At 42.6% G+C, this 17,902-nt stretch overlaps 1 protein-coding gene across 2 annotated transcripts in view; it reads right to left on the bottom strand.

Annotated features, from left to right (window-relative positions):
• CTDSPL (CTD small phosphatase like) overlaps nt 1-14,426 on the bottom strand; it is a 125,267-nt gene extending 110,841 nt beyond the window's left edge. Inside the window, exon 1 of one of the 2 annotated variants that reach the window (XM_045005459.1) lies at nt 13,903-14,426. In XM_045005459.1, the coding sequence (XP_044861394.1) occupies nt 13,903-13,978 (76 nt within the window). In that variant the 5' untranslated portion in view covers nt 13,979-14,426. The remainder of the gene's footprint in view (nt 1-13,902) is intronic. The other variant, XM_045005458.1, reaches the window with a different exon arrangement.
• Between the last annotated feature and the right edge of the window lie 3,476 nt (nt 14,427-17,902).

Here is a 17,902-nt window from a genome sequence, read left to right on the forward strand (position 1 = left end):
TACCTGATCCTGTAGTATGGAGCACCAACCTTGGAGTTATTGACCACAATCTCTTGCCACTGGTTTCAAAGGCATTAGGTCCTTGGGGAGTAGTGAAAAAAAAGTACTATGTATTATCAAGGGTGGGAGTGGGTTGGTTTTTATTTTTTAACAACTTCTGAATTTTCCTTTTCTGATCATACAGTTTCAATATATTAACTATGGATAGTACTTCACTACTAAATGTGATTCTTTAGGAGGTGAAGCTCCCAATAAGCAAGTGGTATCCGAGCACACATACTCGCCAGTATTATTCTCAAAGTGACATAGTCAAGCTCTTTTTTTTTTTTTTAAAGGGAGTTAGAAGTGGGGGTTTTTAGGTACAATTACTCCTGCCCTGTTGATTTTTGCAGTTTTACAATCACAATTTCCTATTTTGTTTTAATGTTTATTCTCTATCTTATTGCCATATGAAAGACACACACAAGCAAAACAGAAAAACAGAACAGAGATTCAAGGGAAACCATGAAAGCCACTAGACACTAAGGCCTTGTCTACACTATGAAGGGTTTGCTGGTAATACTATACTGGTAAACCGTTCTAATGGGAATACAGTTGATACACGAGAGTTCTTTGCTGGCGTGGGTTATGCAAGTTCCCCTTACAATAAAAGTCCTTAATTGCATCTACACTGGGGCTGTTGCTGGCACAGTTATGTTGGTTACAGGTCTGATTTTTTCCATACTCTTAACCAACACAGCTATGCCAGCAAAATTTTTAAGTGTAGACCAGACCTAAGTGAGTCTAATGCACCAAAAAAACCTGAAAAAAAAATACAGGAACAACATTTTCTATGATCTTTCACTTTTAGTAATCTGACAAGTTATTTTTAACACTAGGAAATTTTAAATTACTACTGTCTTTTTAAAAGAAGCTGTCTTAAATATAGGCCAACTTAGGTGTTTAAATTTTTGTCACACTTTCAAAGTGAAAGACAAGTCTATAGAATTTCAGGGGACAGGTTGCATTTAACTATCAATTTAGTTAACACCATTAACTGGAAACAAAACCACACAAGTATAATCTCCATCCTACAATTAAGCAGGTCATTCTCGTCCTATGTTTCTCACTCCCTCACCCTCTTTATGACATCCCTCTATACAGGCTCCCTAGCCATTTTTAAATTCAATGCAAAATTAGAGTAATAATTTGAAAAATAGAGGAAATTGGGAAATGCTGAGAAAATGCAGGATTCCCACAACCTTGTACTCAGGTTAAATCTGAGTTTAAATGGAAACTAAAAACCCTCAGACCTATGTTAGGAAGCTGTTTACATTTTAACTGTAAAACAACTGATTCTGTATAAAATTTTGTAAACCCCCTTCTGGGGATTTACAAAATAGGTTAACAAATTTAACTAGCATGAGTGAAATGAATAGCACAGGAGATTGGTAACTGGAAACGGAACTTTTCATTCCTTACCCCATGTCTAAAATGAACAGTCATTTTCAGCTAATGACTATTAATAGCTTCCGTCAAATAGCCTGAGGTTCAGTTCTCAGAAAATCAGTGTCCACAACACAAAAATAATCAGCACAAACAGCATACCAGGCTGGCAATTTCAGCAGAGGCCTATAACTGATTTAGCATAGAGACTGAACTTCTAGGAACGCTGATATTTCAATGGATCCAACCAATAATTTTTCTGATAAAACTGTAGGCCATTGCAGAGGCTTCAGGGGAAAATACAATGCACCCAACTGTGCACTACACCAAAGGGAGACATTTTTGCCTGACTCCAGATGATGATTGATTTATTCCTTGAAGTATGATTAATATAACCTGGTCATTTCATCCTAGTTAGTGTAACTGCAGACATTCATAAACATCAATTCTTTTTAACAATACCTAGCGATGTTTTGCAATGTTATGCTCTGGCACTGATTTACACAGGTTAATTGTATGCTGCATAAAACTATACTTCCTTTTACCTATTCCAAACATGTTGCCTTTTAATTCTAAATGCCTTGTTGTATTATGGGAAAAACTAACAAGAGGCCCTGCTTGGCCTCTTCTATACCAATTGTTATTTTGTGCCTCAATGATATCTCCTCTTATTTTTCTCCTTTCCTTTCTTAGGCTTTAATCTCAAACAGAATTATTTCCAGGCTTTTAATCATTTTGTTGTTTTTTAAACCTCTTCTATTTCCATTATGTCTTGTCTTTCTTAAAATGAAAGGACCAAAACTTCCCACATTGTTTGAGGAATGGACTAATCATTGGATTTTATGATAGTATTACCTTATTTTCTGCATTATTCACTTCCTAATTTAATCCAATGTACTATCTGCTTTTTGGATTGCTGCTATACCTTAAGATATCTTCACTGAGCTGTCCACAAAGAGGCCTCAACTAATCGAGAAACCACTGGTATGTAATGAGTGAGTTTAACTGTTCCTTCCAATATGCAATACAGTACACTTACCTACATTAAATTATCTACCATTGCTACATACCCTCTACCAATTCCTCAGTTTTGTTGGTTGCTTCCATAAAATGTCTCTCAAACCTCCTTTCCCTTTAATGTAGGTAGCTGTACTCTTAGCAAGTTTTGCTACCTCACCCATTCACCCGTCCCTCCAAGTGGTTGGCATGACACAGCAAAGCATCCTGCAGTATCAGGAATTAAAATGCTGAGTGCCTTCAAGGGCCAAGCCCATTCTGACCACCACTGGACACAGTACTAATACTTGGGACACCATACTATTAACTTCTCTTCACTAGAAAAATTGGCCATAACCATTTCCTATCTCATGGACAGCTTTAAAAATCCATGATGGTCTTCATCATTCATCCTCAAAAAGTGTTTTTCAAAAACTGAAACTATGTCCTTCACTATTCTTTTATCCACTACATTTACTATTCCACAGTATTTTAACTGGTTAGAAAAATGGGATCCCAAATGCTCATGCATGTGCATTTCTGCATACCCATTGTAAGTGTGCAGATACTCTGATATGCAAATGCAAGTCTGATCTGTGTGTCCACAAACCCTATGTGCACTTATTGCATTCCATAGATTCATGCTTGTGAAAATTCTTCACCATTTACTTTCACAGAAGTCATATTTGTCTATCCTGGTTCTTTTACTATAGCAAATGACATGGCAGAGTCATGACACTAACAGCACCTCAACAGCCCAACACTGTAGCATTTAATTTCAGAACTATGCAAAAATGAGGAGGTTAGTTAAACAGAAATTAAAAGGTACAGTGACTAGAGTGAAATCCCTGCAAGCTTTTCCCTGCAATGGACACTTTTCAAAGACACCATAATAGAGGCCCAACTTCAATGTATACCCCAAATTAAAAAACACAGTAAAAGAACTAAAAAAGAGCCATCGTGGCTTAACAACCATGTAAAAGAAGCAGTGAGATAAAAAGGCATTGTTTAAAAAATGAAAGTCAAATCCTAGTGAGGTACATAGAAAGGAGCATAAACACTGCCAAATTAAGTGTAAAAATGTAATAAGAAAAGCCAAAAAGGAGTTTGAAGAACAGATAGCCAAAAACTGAAAAGGTAATAACAGAATTTTTTTTAAGTACATCAGAAGCAAGAAGCCTGCTAAACAACCCTGGACGATCGAAATACAAAAGGAGTACTTAAAGTTGATAAAGTCATTGCAGAGAAACTAAATGAATTCTTTACTTCAGTCTTCACTGCTGAGGATGTTAGGGAGATTCCCAAACCTGAGCCATCCTTCGTAGGTGACAAATCTGAGGAATTGTCACAGATTGAGGTGTCATTAGAGAAGGTTTTGGAATTAATTGATAAGCTTAACAGTAACAAGTCACCGGGACCAGATGGCATTCTCCCAAGAGTTCTAAAAGAACTCGCATGTGAAATTGTGGAACTATTAACTATGGTTTGTAACCTGTCCTTTAAATCAGCTTCTGTACCCAATGACTGGAAGATAGCTAATGTAACGCCAATATTTAAAAAGGGCTCTAGAGGTGATCCCGGCAATTACAGACCGGTAAGTCTAACATCAGTACCGGGCAAATTAGTTGAAACAATAGTAAAAAAATAAAATTGTCAGACACATAGGACATAAATTGTTGGGCAAAAGTCAACATGGTTTCTGTTAAGGGAAATCATGTCTTACTAAACTATTAGAGTTCTTTGAAGGGGTCAACAAACATGTGGATAAGGGGGATCTAGTGGACATAGTATACTTAGATTTCCAGAAAGCCTTTGACAAGGTCCCTCACCAAAGGCGCTTATGTAAATTAAGCTGTCATGGGATAAGAGGGAAGATCCTTTCATGGATTGAGAACTGGTTAAAAGACAGGGAACAAAGGGTAGGAATAAATGGTAAATGTTCAGAATGGAGAGGGGTAACTAGTGGTGCACCCCAAGAGTCAGCCCTAGGACCAATCCTATTCAACGTATTCATAAATGATCAGGAGAAAGGGGTAAACAGTGAAGTGGCAAAGTTTGCAGATGATACTAAACTGCTCAAGATCGTTAAGACCAAAGCAGACTGTGAAGAACTTCAAAAAGATCTCACAATACTAAGTGATTGGGCAACAAAATGGCAAATGAAATTTAACATGGATAAATGTAAAGTAATGCACACTGGAAAAAATAACCCCAACTATACATACAATATGATGGGGGCTAATTGAGCTACAACTAATCAGGAAAGAGATCTTGGAGCCATCATAGATAGTTCTCTGAAGACGTCCACACAGCGCGCAGCGACAGTCAAAAAAGCAAACAGGATGCGAGGAATCATTAGAAAGGGATAGAGAATAAGATGGAAAGTATCTTATTGCCCTTATATAAATCCATGGTATGCCACATCTTGAATATTGCATACAGATGTAGTCTCCTCATCTCAAAAAAGTTATACTGGTATTAGAAAACGTTCAGAGAAGGGCAACTAAAATGATTAGGGGTTTGGAACAGGTCCCATATGAGGTGAGATTGAAGAGGCTAGGACTTTTCAGCTTTGAAAAGAGGAGACTAAGGGGGGATATGATAGAGGTATATAAAATCGTGAGTGGCGTGGAGAAAGTGTTATTTATTTGTTCCCATAATATAAGGACTAGGGGCCATCAAATTAAATTAATAGGCAGCAGGTTTAAAACAAATAAAAGGAAGTTCTTCTTCACAAAGCGCAACCTGTGGAACTCCTTGCCTGAGGAGGTTGTGAAGGCTAGGACTATAACAGGGTTTAAAAGAGAACTAGATAAATTCATGGAGGTTAAGTCCATTAATGGCTATTAGCCAGGATAGGTAAGGAATGGTGTCCCTAGCCAGGGCTGGCTTTAGGAAGTGCGGGGCCCAATTCGAACATTTTCGGGGGGCCCTGGCAGGGATGACTAAAAAAAAAGTGTAAAAAAAAAGCCTTTCATTTCTTCCATGTATTATTTACTTTCCATAGCTATATAAATAATAAATTTATATATTATGTACATTGCATCATATATGCTGTTGATTGGTTATTAATGAGCGCCATTTCACATGTGTGGGTCCCCGCCACTCCCTGGGGGTATGCACATGTGTGAGTCCCAGCTGCTCCCTGCCCCCCTCATTGAAGCAGGTGTGCAGGGTTACTGCCCTGGGAACTGCAGGGCAGCAGTGGACATGGGGCTGGTTGGAGGCAGGGCAGGGGCTGACTGGAGGTAGGGTCTGGCTGCAGGCAGGGCAATGGGTGCGGGGCTGGCTGGAGACAGGGGTGTGTGGGGCGGGCTGGCTTCAGGCAGGGCCGCAGGGGGATGCAGCAGGGGTTGGCAGGGCTGGAGACAGAGGAGTGCGGGACTGGCCGGCTTCAGGCAGGGAGGTGCAGCAGGGGTTGGCTGGAGACAGGGCAGGGGGTGCGGGGCTGGGTGTGCAGGCAGGGGTGTGTGGGGGGCTGGCTGGCTTTGGGCACGGCCGCAGGGGAGTGTGGCAGGGGTTGGCTGAAGACAGGACAGGGGGTTTGGCAGGGGCTGGCTGTGGCCACGGGGTGCAGCAGAGGCAGCTGGAGCCCCGGCCTTTTAAATATCCCCCAAGCCCTCCCGCTATAACAGGGCTCTGGGGCTATTTAAAGGGCCCGGGGCTCCCCTGCTTCTACCCCGCCCCAGACCTTTTAAATAGCCGCGGGAGCTCTGGGGAATGCATGGGGGCGACAGGGCTCCGGCGGCTATTTAAAGGACCGGGGTGGCAGAGGCAGCTGGAGCCCCAGCCCTTTAAATAGCCCCCGGAGCCCCCCGCTACCTCAGGGCTCTGGGGGCTATTTAAAGGGCCCGGAGCTCCAGCTGGGAGAGTGGGGCTGCAGGGTAGGGCTTGCCACGTTCCGGCCCGGAGCTCCAGCTGGGAGAGTGGGGCTGCAGGGTAGGGCTTGCCACGCTCCGGCCGGAGCTCCAGACAGGGCCGCGGGGCTAGCCGCGCTCCAGCCGGAGCTCCATCCGGGAGAGCGGGGCCGCGGGGCTTGCCGCGCTCCAGCCAGAGCTCCAGCCGGGAGAGTGGGGCTGTGGGGCAGCCGCGCTCCCGCGGGCGCTTTGGTCAGGGGAGTGGGGCCACAGAAGACCCCGGAGCAGACCGCAGCCGGGGTAAGTAAAAAAAAATAAAAAAGGCGCTTAAGGCGTGGGGCCCTCTTAGGCGCGGGGCCCAATTCCCAGGAATTGGGCGAATCGGCCTAAAGCCGGCCTTGTCCCTAGCCTCTGTTTGTCAGAGGGTAGAGCTGGATGGCAGGAGAGAGATCACTTGATTATTGCCTGTTAGGTTCACTCCCTCTGGGGCACCTGGCATCGGCCACTGTCAGCAGACAGCATGTTGGGCTGGATGGACCCTTGGTCTGATGCAGTATGGCCATTCTTATGTTCACTGACAACTATGAGACCTTAAACTGAGATCCATCTTCTCAGCACAATAAAGATCCCATGGCACTTTTAGTAAGATTAGGTATTTACTCCTATGCCCTTGACAAAATTCTCTCCTTCCCCCTGTTGTACAGCTCCCCTCTCCTGGCTGTTGGAAGTGAGGGGGAGATCACAGCTTTGCCTCGCACCATCATAACAAAAACACTATTTACAGTTTCGCTGCTGATTAATAGCTAGGAACAGCAGTCATGAAACTGAAAGATTGCTATCAAGTTTCATTGTGCTGCTTCTGGGAACTCTGAAGAAGCACAAGGGGGGGAGGGGGGAGAGACAATCCTCCACTGTTGAGTCACTCTCCCCAGAAAGTGGAAGAGCCTCTGAAGGAGCAGCAGCAGAATGAAACTGACAAGAGTAATCAGTTTCACAGGTGCTATTAATAAGCTCCTGAACCACCATGACAGTCATCTGAAACATGTTCAGTTTTACCATGCAAATACAGGGTCTCAACTTTGTGGCTTACAGATACACATTACTAAGGTTTTGTTTTGAACATTTTTTTAAATAATATATCTGTATCTATATTGTTTTTCCAGTTACGCCATCTGTAGGGCTCTATAGTGTTATGTAAGATACTGAGTTTCATTCCTGCTCCTATCGCTCGCTGAAGCCTTGGGAACGCAAGCAATCAGCAGCACCAATACTGCCATGAGCTGGAGCCATGTCAGATCTCACAGGCATAGCAAAATGGTCTGGTCAGTAGCTGGACAAGACCTCCAAGATGAAAGAATATGGAATATACATAATGTATCTTTTGTACACCATATTAGCTGCTACTTCATCTCCTACGTACCTCTTCCAGAAGTTTCAGTTTACCCTTTAAGAAAGTATACATTTAGTAAATTTTGGCACATTGGACATTTTTCACCCGAGGGTGGGTCATCCCTGTGTTATGCAGAAGGTAGACTAGATGACGATTTCTGGCCTTCAAATCTACTTATAAAGACTTTGTAATTTTTAGGAAAGAGGCGGTGGCTCTTCAGGCTTGTTTGTTTTTTAAAAACTGAGGAAACGGTCTTGCTTTAAAAGAATTATCTCACTTTTGATTCACCCTCTATGTAAAGCATTTAATTATGTGGTAAACTTAAAGATGCATTTTATTGCATCTGTTCTGTAGATAAAAGACATCAGTTTCCAGTGCTGTCAATCTATTACTCTTAAGAACCCTAAAAAAAACCAAAAAAAACACTGCAGTAGTATGAACTGTGCTAAAATACTAGACACTCTATTGCATTCATGTAAAAGCTACTTTGATAAAATATTGAATAAGGCCTAAGAACAGACTAGTCCTGACATCATGAACATGGTTTTTCCTCCCCATCTGAGCGAAACTGGAAATTTCACTATAAACATTAATATTACATTACTCTATACTAACTGGTACTGAAAGACACAGATTTAGCATTCATTCTGATCTGCAAATATTTTGGTTTTTCCTGTAACAAACAGATTTTAGTACCTGCAAAAACTATTGCCATGCAATGTTAAAACTGCACAGATAAAAATCTTAGGTCATCGAGAAACGTATAAGAAACTAAAACCTAAGCAACTAACATGGGAAAGAGGTTCAGACTACTTTTTGTTTGCAACTATTTAACTAACTCCTGACAAATAAGTGGCTGAAAGCATTTTTGTGAATTTTTCTACAGCCCAAGTCTTCCATCTGAAAACTGAGATATTTCTCCCACCGCTACAGTTCTCTGATCCTCCAAGGATTCCTCCAGCAAAAGTGGAAAATACAAGATTTGTATTCCTGATATCTCCAAAGTAAAACAAGTTTATGGTTTTCTTAAAAGTATCTCAGGGTTCTTTATGTGGGACAAAGCAGCAAAAAGGGCTTTTTTTTCCCCTCCCTCATTTGACTCTGTTCGAGCCTCCAGGTCAGCCTGTGCCAGGTAAGGAGAAAGTATATAGTAATGTCATTAAATGGGAACAGCGTCATCAGGTTTCACACAAAAAATCTCAGATGCCTATTGAGCAGACTCAAGTGATTTTTACAGTGAACTTTCGCCCCACCCATAAACCAAACAAATCACAAACTCCTCAATGAGAATTTACAGCTTCATATTTCATATATTTTTATCATTCAGATTAGTGTTAGCACTAAATGTGATGAGCAATTTCCATGCACACACAAATTACTTGGAAACGTATTTATGATGTTTATTAGTGTGAATCTCAGCACAGATTAAATTGAGAAGGCTAAAATATAGTGCATGACAGATCACACTGTGTTTTATTGACTCATTAGAAATGTGTTTCAATTTGCATTTCTGAATGCCAGATTGACAAAATATAGTCTTGCTGTTTTTTAAGGCACACTAATTTCTGAAAGCTTAAGTTAAATCACCACATTAAGACAAGTCTGAATTCAAAGAGCCCACCATTAAATAAAATGACAGTTTCACAGCCCTCAGATATGGCTTGAGTACCAGATATTTGTATAAACTATCATTCAGATCACCAAAAATAATCATCATCATCATCATCCCAGTTTGTTGAGTTTTAACTGCAACTTTAAACCAAATCTTAGGTTACCACATGTTATTACAGTGTATCTAGAACGTAAAACTTAGTGTGGTTGCTCTGGTTTCATAACAATTACATCACTAGTTAACATTTTAAAATTACCCTCTGTAATGAACCACATTCCAATGCAGAGCCAGAGACGACTTCTACATTTTCTTCTTAATGTTACTTTCTACTTCATGTTATTTAGTGTGTTTTGGTGAATATAAAAAAAATTGTTACATCGATACTTTATTTTAAAACAGCATGTGTTCAAATGTTCATGAAGCACTAAAATCCTATTGAAACCACAATGATAAAAAGGAAATAAAATATTCCAAATATCAGCTACTTAAGTTGTGATTAAATCATGTTAACATTAAAATTCAAGAACACTGTACTTCAGTTCTACTCCAAATGTGAGCTTTTAGGTGAAGATCTTTTGAAATGTTTATTACTTCAAATAAAAAAAGACCTGAAGAAGAGCTCTGTGTAGCTCAAAAGCTTGTACCTTCCACCAACAGAAGTTGGTCCAAAAAATATATATTACCTCACCTACCTTGTCTCTCTTTCATATCCTGGGCCAAACACAGCTACAATGGTACTGCAAACATATTGCCTCAAATGACAATGAACACTCTTTGTAAAAAAAGGAGGAAAATGAAGCTTCTCAAGACTTTTATATTTTCATAAAGTACTAAAGGTTATACTTTATACAAAATACGATTACTGGTTTTATGTTCCAGGTCTGAAATATTCCAAAAAATAATTGCTTTTACACATACAACAGAAGACATTCATAAAGACAACCTGCAATAATTCCAAATTACTGAATGGGAGCTTTGATTATGGTCAAATTTTAGAACAAGTTAGGAAAGATGTGTCTGAACTGAGAAAATCAACCAAACATCAAAGAGAATCTGGACAGCAGTGTACTTAACTGGACTAGAATGTCATGCCACTGCTACATACATGTTAATTTATGACTATTTAAACAGCCTAAAATCTCTGCATTGATGAAGATTAAAAAGAAATTCACAGATGCAAAATAAAGGCGATACACTTATTTGGCCTAGTTACACAATACCTATCAATTAGCTTGTCTGCCTACACAATATTCAATGCTAAAATCTATCATCACTGCTCTCTTTTCAAGACATGAAGCATTTAACTAGTATATCAAGAAGTAACTGATCAGTACATAAATATAAATAATTCAGTTAATATAAGTGTCTACTTTTCATCTGTAACATGAAGATCTAAATTTTGAATAAAAACTAAGATAAAATTTGTCACCCAGAAACAAGAAATTTTACTTTTCTTATTCTTATAAGTATTTCCATTTTAATTGCTAGCTACAGCTTTTGTTGCTGTTTTGAGTTTACAAAAGGCAGATATGACAAGCTCCAGAGTTTTCAGCAAAGGGGAACACTTTAGCTTACTGAAAGTCTATCAAACAGTTTGTTAGCTTTCTGCTTAAAAATATTTTTAAATAGCCATCCAATCTTTTAAATTTGCACAAGAGATTTATAATTCCAAGCATCAATTTATTTACACTTACATCAGCAAATACCAAAATTAGCTGAAAGTGTAACAACTTCTAGAAAAGAAACTATTTCAGGACAAATGTTAAATGAAATCATTAAAAATGTAGTTGTTACAACTTTCAGTAGTTGGCCTTCATTTTGACTGTCAGACCTAAATGTAGTGCACCATCATGTGGCAGTCAGTCATTGAATAACTCATATTAAAAAGTCAACGTTTTTCATGGTTTTGATCCAATTATTAGAATTAAATATTTGTTAACTGTGCCACTGTAATACTGATCGTTAAACTTTAATGGGAAGTTCCATTACCACAGAATGGAATTTTTTTAAGGATTTTTTTTACGCACTTTGAACTAGCAAGAAAATATTTTGATTTTTTTAAAGCATAACGTTTACATGAAGAGAACTTCCCCCAGTGCCTATTAGGTAGGTCTTTATTTTGCTAGCCTGCATCATGGCACCTTGCAATGGTAAAATATATAGATATTAAACATTTTCAGAGTTTGAGCATAGATATTGTATACTAAATTGCTAACAAATTACTCCTGAAAACCCTATACGACAAGTTATAGCACATTTTCACCGCCAAAGCCTAAAATCATACAGGAAGTGGACAGAGTAAACTGAAGCAACAGAAACAGTGCTTTTATAATTACAGAACAATTTCAGTAGAAGTACTAAAAACAAATTCTGGAACTGATTGCTTCAAAAGATAAATCAGCATATATTAAAAACATACATGTTAGAGAACCACTGTATACACGTCAATTTAACACAAACAAGTTACTGAAGATTAACCCTGATGCATTGATTTATACAGCTGGGTTGCCTCCCACTAAAAGTTCGAGTTCCCCACAGCCCCATGTATACTGCACCTTAGGTTTAGGCTCTGCTTTAGTATATACCATCTTAAAGCTTTGCTTGAACTCTAAGGAATCCCCAAGTTACAAAGAAGCCTTACCATAACCTGAAGTCACTAAAGTGAGATATGCAAATAACCTTAAGACAACCTACAAACCCCGAAAAATAGAAAATCCTCTAACCATACCTAGATTTTAAGGATGGCCAGCATTTCCATTACAAAACCCAGCAGACAGGCAATTTACAACTCTTTACCTTAACAGTTTGCATAGGAATGACACTTGACAAAACCTCAGAGCATATATCATTTTGTTACAAATTTTGAAACAAATTCAGTCTAAAATTCACTTATTTAAAATGCTTCTCTACATTTTTACCTAACAAAAATCCATTAAAAATGAAGTTTTAAAGACCAGTAACCTATACTGAAAGTTAGGTAATTCTGGGTTTTATTTTTCTAAAATTGTAAAAATTCCCAGGATTAAAAAAACACTACTATGCCAGTGCACACTGGCTAATTTTCCATGATTTTTACTTTAAGATAGACTAGAATGAGTAATATATGAATATATAACATGCAAATACATACCACAGATAATATATAATCAAACACAGAATAATGAATCTGAAGACACTTATGTTTATTGCAAATGCATGTATTTACCACAAGCTGTCAAGTTGTAATCTATCAACTGTGTCTCCACTATTCTGTCTACTCTAAAATTCTAACTGGAGGATAACACCAGTACACCTTCACCAGTAATAATAGCAATAATGGGAGCTCCAATATAAACAGGCCTCTGGGTGTCACTGATGTTTTAACTACTGTATCACCTAACCCTACTCCAAAGATGTCTGTGAGACCCTGTATAAAATGTCAGTGACAAGTGCCTCGTATACAGTTGCACACCCCAAACCAATCACTGCTACCACCAGTGGGAAATATTAGAAGTCTGAATACACAAGACCTCATAGTAAATGTGTCATTTCACAATTGGTTGAATGAGAAACCAGTGATTGTAGCATTCGTATTCCAAAGGAGAAAATGCTCCTTATAACAACCACCTCTGATGGCATGGATTATTTTTTTATATATCACTGTACTTTCTTACAAATTGTCATCCCATATCAGTGGTTGGGTGTGGAGTGTTTTGCTCTAAAACACTGTTATAATGAAACAGGGACTGAGCCCTCTAGCTATTCAGAATTCCTTACCATTACAAGAACCTTCACACTTAGCAAAAAGAGGAAGAGTGCTGCAGGACACCAGAAAACAATGGATATTGATCACAGGGAAAGGGAATACTGAGTTATTTAATAAAAAGGAATAGTGCTGAATCTATTAACAGATGTTTCTTTCATATATGCACATTTCTGTTCCTTTTGCCTTGTTTTTACCTACTGTACCAAAAAAAACCCCACACATTTATACACACAATAACTTTCAAGATCTGTAATGCTCTCAAAAAAATTCCAGGGACCCTGGACTCTGTCTGTTAAAGACTGTCTTTTATTCATCCTGTAGTGCCTACCTCTGTATCACAACAGACAGACACTTAGCCAGATCAGTTTTGCTTGATCACTTTCAGATGCTAAGTAGTCTTGGTTTCTTTTGCAGGGTCAAGGCATAATCCTTCAACAAGATCTGAAGATAAATTTTCTGTTTTAATTAGGATTGGGAGAGTCACAATCCTCTTTCCCCCCAAAGCATCTCCTTGCCCCAGAATGAAATTTCAAAATTTTCTAACAAGCCAGACAGAAGTGTTTCTTCCTAGAGAGCCTCCAGGGTGACAAAAACAAGGTTGCAGAAGTTACAATAAAGGACCCTCTGGAGACACAACATATTTTATTTAAATAAAATCTAGTTAATGCTAAATTCAAATAATTGTATGAATTATCTAGACAAGCAGTGTCAGAAGCCATCACACAAACACTGGCTTCAACCTACACCCTGTAAACCACCAAACACGCCTCTAGTCCCAGTGCCTTGGAAGGATATTTTTACTATCTGTGGAGCATATATTATTTCATGCATCTTTACAGCGCCCATCACTTTAGTATAATCTGAAAGGAACGCTTACCTTTATCCTGAGTGCAGGACAGTATTTCCTCCTCTTTGGGGTTAGTCACCTGGGTGATAATGGACGGGTTGTCCATGGAAACAGAGTGCGATTTCACCTGGCTATTTCCCTCCCGGAGGCAGGTTTGTGTGCGTTTGTTTTTAGGGATCGATAGGCAGATTTCTCTCTCAAAACTCCTTCAGGAACGAAGCCAGCCAGAAAAAAAAAAAAAAAAAAAAAAACCGCGCGCACAGGGGACCCCTCCTATAGTGCCGCCTCCTCCAGTAGTAATTCCCAGTGGGGGGAGGGGGGAGGGGAAAGAAGGGAAATATCACCCCCCACCAAAACAAAAATCCCGTATCACTTCCCCTCCCCGAATCACCACCCCTAGAACGCCCAAAATATATCACCCCCAAAAACAGCCTGCCTAGGAAACCTCTCCACCCCCTAAATCCCTGTACCACCCAGAAATATGTACCAACCCTCCCTAACCTGTATCACCCCCAAATCAGCCCAGCCCCCAATGACTATCTGAGCCTACCTACCCCCTAAGTAACTCTCCTCCTTCCCAGCCTGTATCACCCCCAAATCAACCCAGCCCCCAGTAATAAGCGGATCCCCCTCCTCCTAACCCGTATCACCCCCAAATCAACCCAGCCCCAATAATAAGCGGATCCCCCTCCTCCTAACCCGTATCACCCCCAAATCAACCCAGCCCCAATAATAAGCGGATCCCCCTCCTCCTAACCCGTATCACCCCCAAACCAACCCAGCCCCCAGTAATAAACGGATCCCCCTCCTCCTAACCCGTATCACCCCCAAACCAACCCAGCCCCTCAAAACGGTTTGATCCTACCCAGCCCCCAGCTACCCTCGCCCCTCCCTCAGCCCCCGCCCGAGTGCCCCTCTCCCTAAGAAACCTGTAAGACCCCCGCCCACACGCAATCGCTACATGCCCCCCCAACGCCCGGAGCCGGAGCCAGAACCCGCCCCCGGGGCGCTCCCCCAGCCCAGGCCCCCGCCCGCCCCCCGCGGCAGCGTTGCGGGCTCCGCCGAGACACCAGCTCCAGGGGCAGGAGCCGCCACCGCCGCCCTGCGAGGAGGAGGAGGAGGAAGAACCGGGGTTGGGGGGGGCCGGGCCGGGCTCCAGTCCGGGTCTCCGCGCTGCGCCACCGCTGCCCGCCGCCGCCGCGCTCAGAGCCTGTCAGTGCGCTCGCAGCACAGCGCAGCGCGCCCCGCCTCCCGCCCCTCACAGCCAGGCCACAGGCGCCTCCCCCGCCCGCTGCTTCCCCGCCGCGCCGCCAGCAGCGGGACGCTCCAACATGGAGATGGAGGCGGTGGCAGCAGCCCGGCCGGCCGAGCGAGCGAGCGGTAAACAACGGGGCGGGGCCTCCGCCGCCCGGCGGGAAACGCCCCGCTCCGGCCGCTCGGGGGGCGGGACCAGCCCCGAGGGGCGGGGCTGGCACAGGAGGTGTGGTTGAGGGGGCAGGCGACGTCCAGAAATGGGCGTGGTTGTTCATTGGGGCGGGGCTAGCACGCCAGGGAGAGGCGTATCACGCAATGGGCGGGGTCAACTTTAAAAGTGGGCGTGGTTACTCCTTAGGGGGCAGGGTAACCCACAAGACGGGGTGGAGCTGTCCCAGAATGAGCGGGTCAACCTCAAAAGTGGGTGTGGTTATTCCTTAGGGGCGGGGCTAACACGAGGCTGGGGCTATCCCACAATGGGCAGGGTCAACCTCAAAAGTGGGAGTGGTTATTCCTTAGGGGATGGGATAGGCTGACCAGATGAGAGGGAGGAAATATCAGGACACATGGGGGGAGAGGGGGGGGGTGTCGAATGCTGCCAACGGAGCACACAAAAAAGGCGAGTTCTGCCAGGGAAATAGTGGGACAAATTGCATCCCAACCAAAGATCAGTCGGGACGTGTGACAAGCACCTAAATATCGGGACGGTCCCAATTTTATTGGGACATCTTGTCACCCTAGGATGGGGAGACACAGGAGGAGGAACTAGCTCAGAAATAGGGTGACCAGATGTCCTGATTTTATAGGAACAGTCCTGATTTTGGGGGATTTTTCTTATATAGGCTCCTATTACCCCCACCCCCATCCTGATTTTTCACACTTGCTCTCTGGTCACCTTACACACAAGGGACCAGTCAACTTCAAAAGCGGGGGTGGTCATTCACTGGGGGCACTAACACCTGAGGGGGAGGGGCTATCCCACAAGAGTCAATTCCAAAATTGGGCTGTGCCATTTCATAGGGACCAACCCTCTCACACAAAGGGAGGGGTAACCTTCAAAAGTGGGAGTGGTTATTCTGTAGGAGGCAGAACTGACATAGATGAGGGGAGGGCCATCCCACAAGGGGAGGGGCTAACACATAGAAGTAGGAAGGGTTGTGTGATAAGGGGGGGGAACGCTAATACACATTAATAGTGCGGCTATCCAGTGGAGTGTGCTACAGATGGGAGGGGGCATCCCATAGGCAGTAACCAAAGCTATCACATTTGAAGTGTGGGAAGATCCCTGAGAGGAGTGGGGGGTGCTAACATAGGAAGGAGAGGGGATAATTCTGGGGTGGAAGGGCTACCTCAGACTGGGAACCCATACAAATGTGATGGAGGAGGCTACCTTATTCCAGAGGGACACAGCTAGTCCACAGGGGTGGGATACTGACATCCACATTGTGGAACAGGAGGGGAAGGGCTAATAGCCAGAGGGTGGGTCTAATGCCCAGGAGTGGGAGGGGCTAACAATGAAGTTGAGGCTAACAGGGAAAGTTGTACAGGTACAAGCTAAACACATGAGAGAGTGAGGCTGGCAGTGTTGCTGGGTGGCTTGCATGGGCAGAACTAACACAGCTCACAGACAGGGAATTCTTAGAAGACGGAGACAGGGTGAGGCTAACCCAAATGAGTGGCAGAGGCTAACCCACATAAGAAGATGGGGCTGACACGAAAGGGCCAGGTGGCAGCTACAGAAGTAAGAGACAGAGGCTATCCTCTGAGCCTAATTCAGCAAGGATTACAAATTGTTCCCATGTGATATATATATGAAATGGGCCTGAGTCCCAGATCACAAACTCATTGCCAAGCTTTATACTACTTTGTGAGCTCCTCTGGATAGGGACTGTCTCTTATTCTGTGTTTGTACAGTGCCTGACACAATGGGGCCCCCATCTTGGTTGGGTCTAGTGAGAGCTCCTATAGCAGGTGCTAATGTTGAGTCTGAACTCTTTATGCACTGAAACTTAACTCAGACTACATGTCTCTGTCTGAAACTTTTAATCAAAAGTTTTGACCTGCGAACTACTCATGACACCTCCCCCCTCCCAATAAGTAGCCATCTCTTCTTTTGTCTTTTCTAATTTGCATTTTAACCTGTTTTATCCTGTAGAATCTTGATTAATTATGCATGACCATTATGATCTGTTAATCACTTTGTTTACTTCTGTGTATAAACATTGATGCTCACCCCTAATAAACTTGCCACACTCCTCCAAAGCTTGGCTCTTAAGCTAAGGATAGTGTGAGCCCGTTGATCAACGAATTGGTGTCTGGTCTCTGACAGATTTCTGAGCCCTATACCAACTCCGCACAAACTCGGGTGCTGGAGAGGTGAGTAGGACTTGCTTTTTACCTAACAATTTGGGGGCTCGTCCGGGATTCCTTCTGGTGCGGTGCCTCTGTCCAGTGGTCAGACCACTCATATACGAATTGGCAGGCGCCACGGGAGATTTCTCCCAGCCAATTCAATATTGAGGGGTCGTGTACTGGACAGCAGGATAAACGCCAGTTGGAGGGCTCCTGTCAGACACCATGGGTCAAGGGACTAGCGTGCCTCTTGAGAGTCCGCTGGGGATTGTAAATAAGTTATGGAATGAAGGGAAACTCCCAGTACAGACAGGAATGTCTAGGAGGAAGTTGTACACACTGTGTGTAAGGAATTGGACTGGGTATACCGCGGTATTGGCCGACCCGGAGATGAGGTGGCCTTCGTATGGCTCTTTCGAACAGG

The sequence above is a fragment of the Mauremys mutica genome, chromosome 2 (genome assembly GCF_020497125.1).
Source record: "Mauremys mutica isolate MM-2020 ecotype Southern chromosome 2, ASM2049712v1, whole genome shotgun sequence".
Taxonomy (NCBI): Eukaryota; Metazoa; Chordata; order Testudines; family Geoemydidae; genus Mauremys; species Mauremys mutica.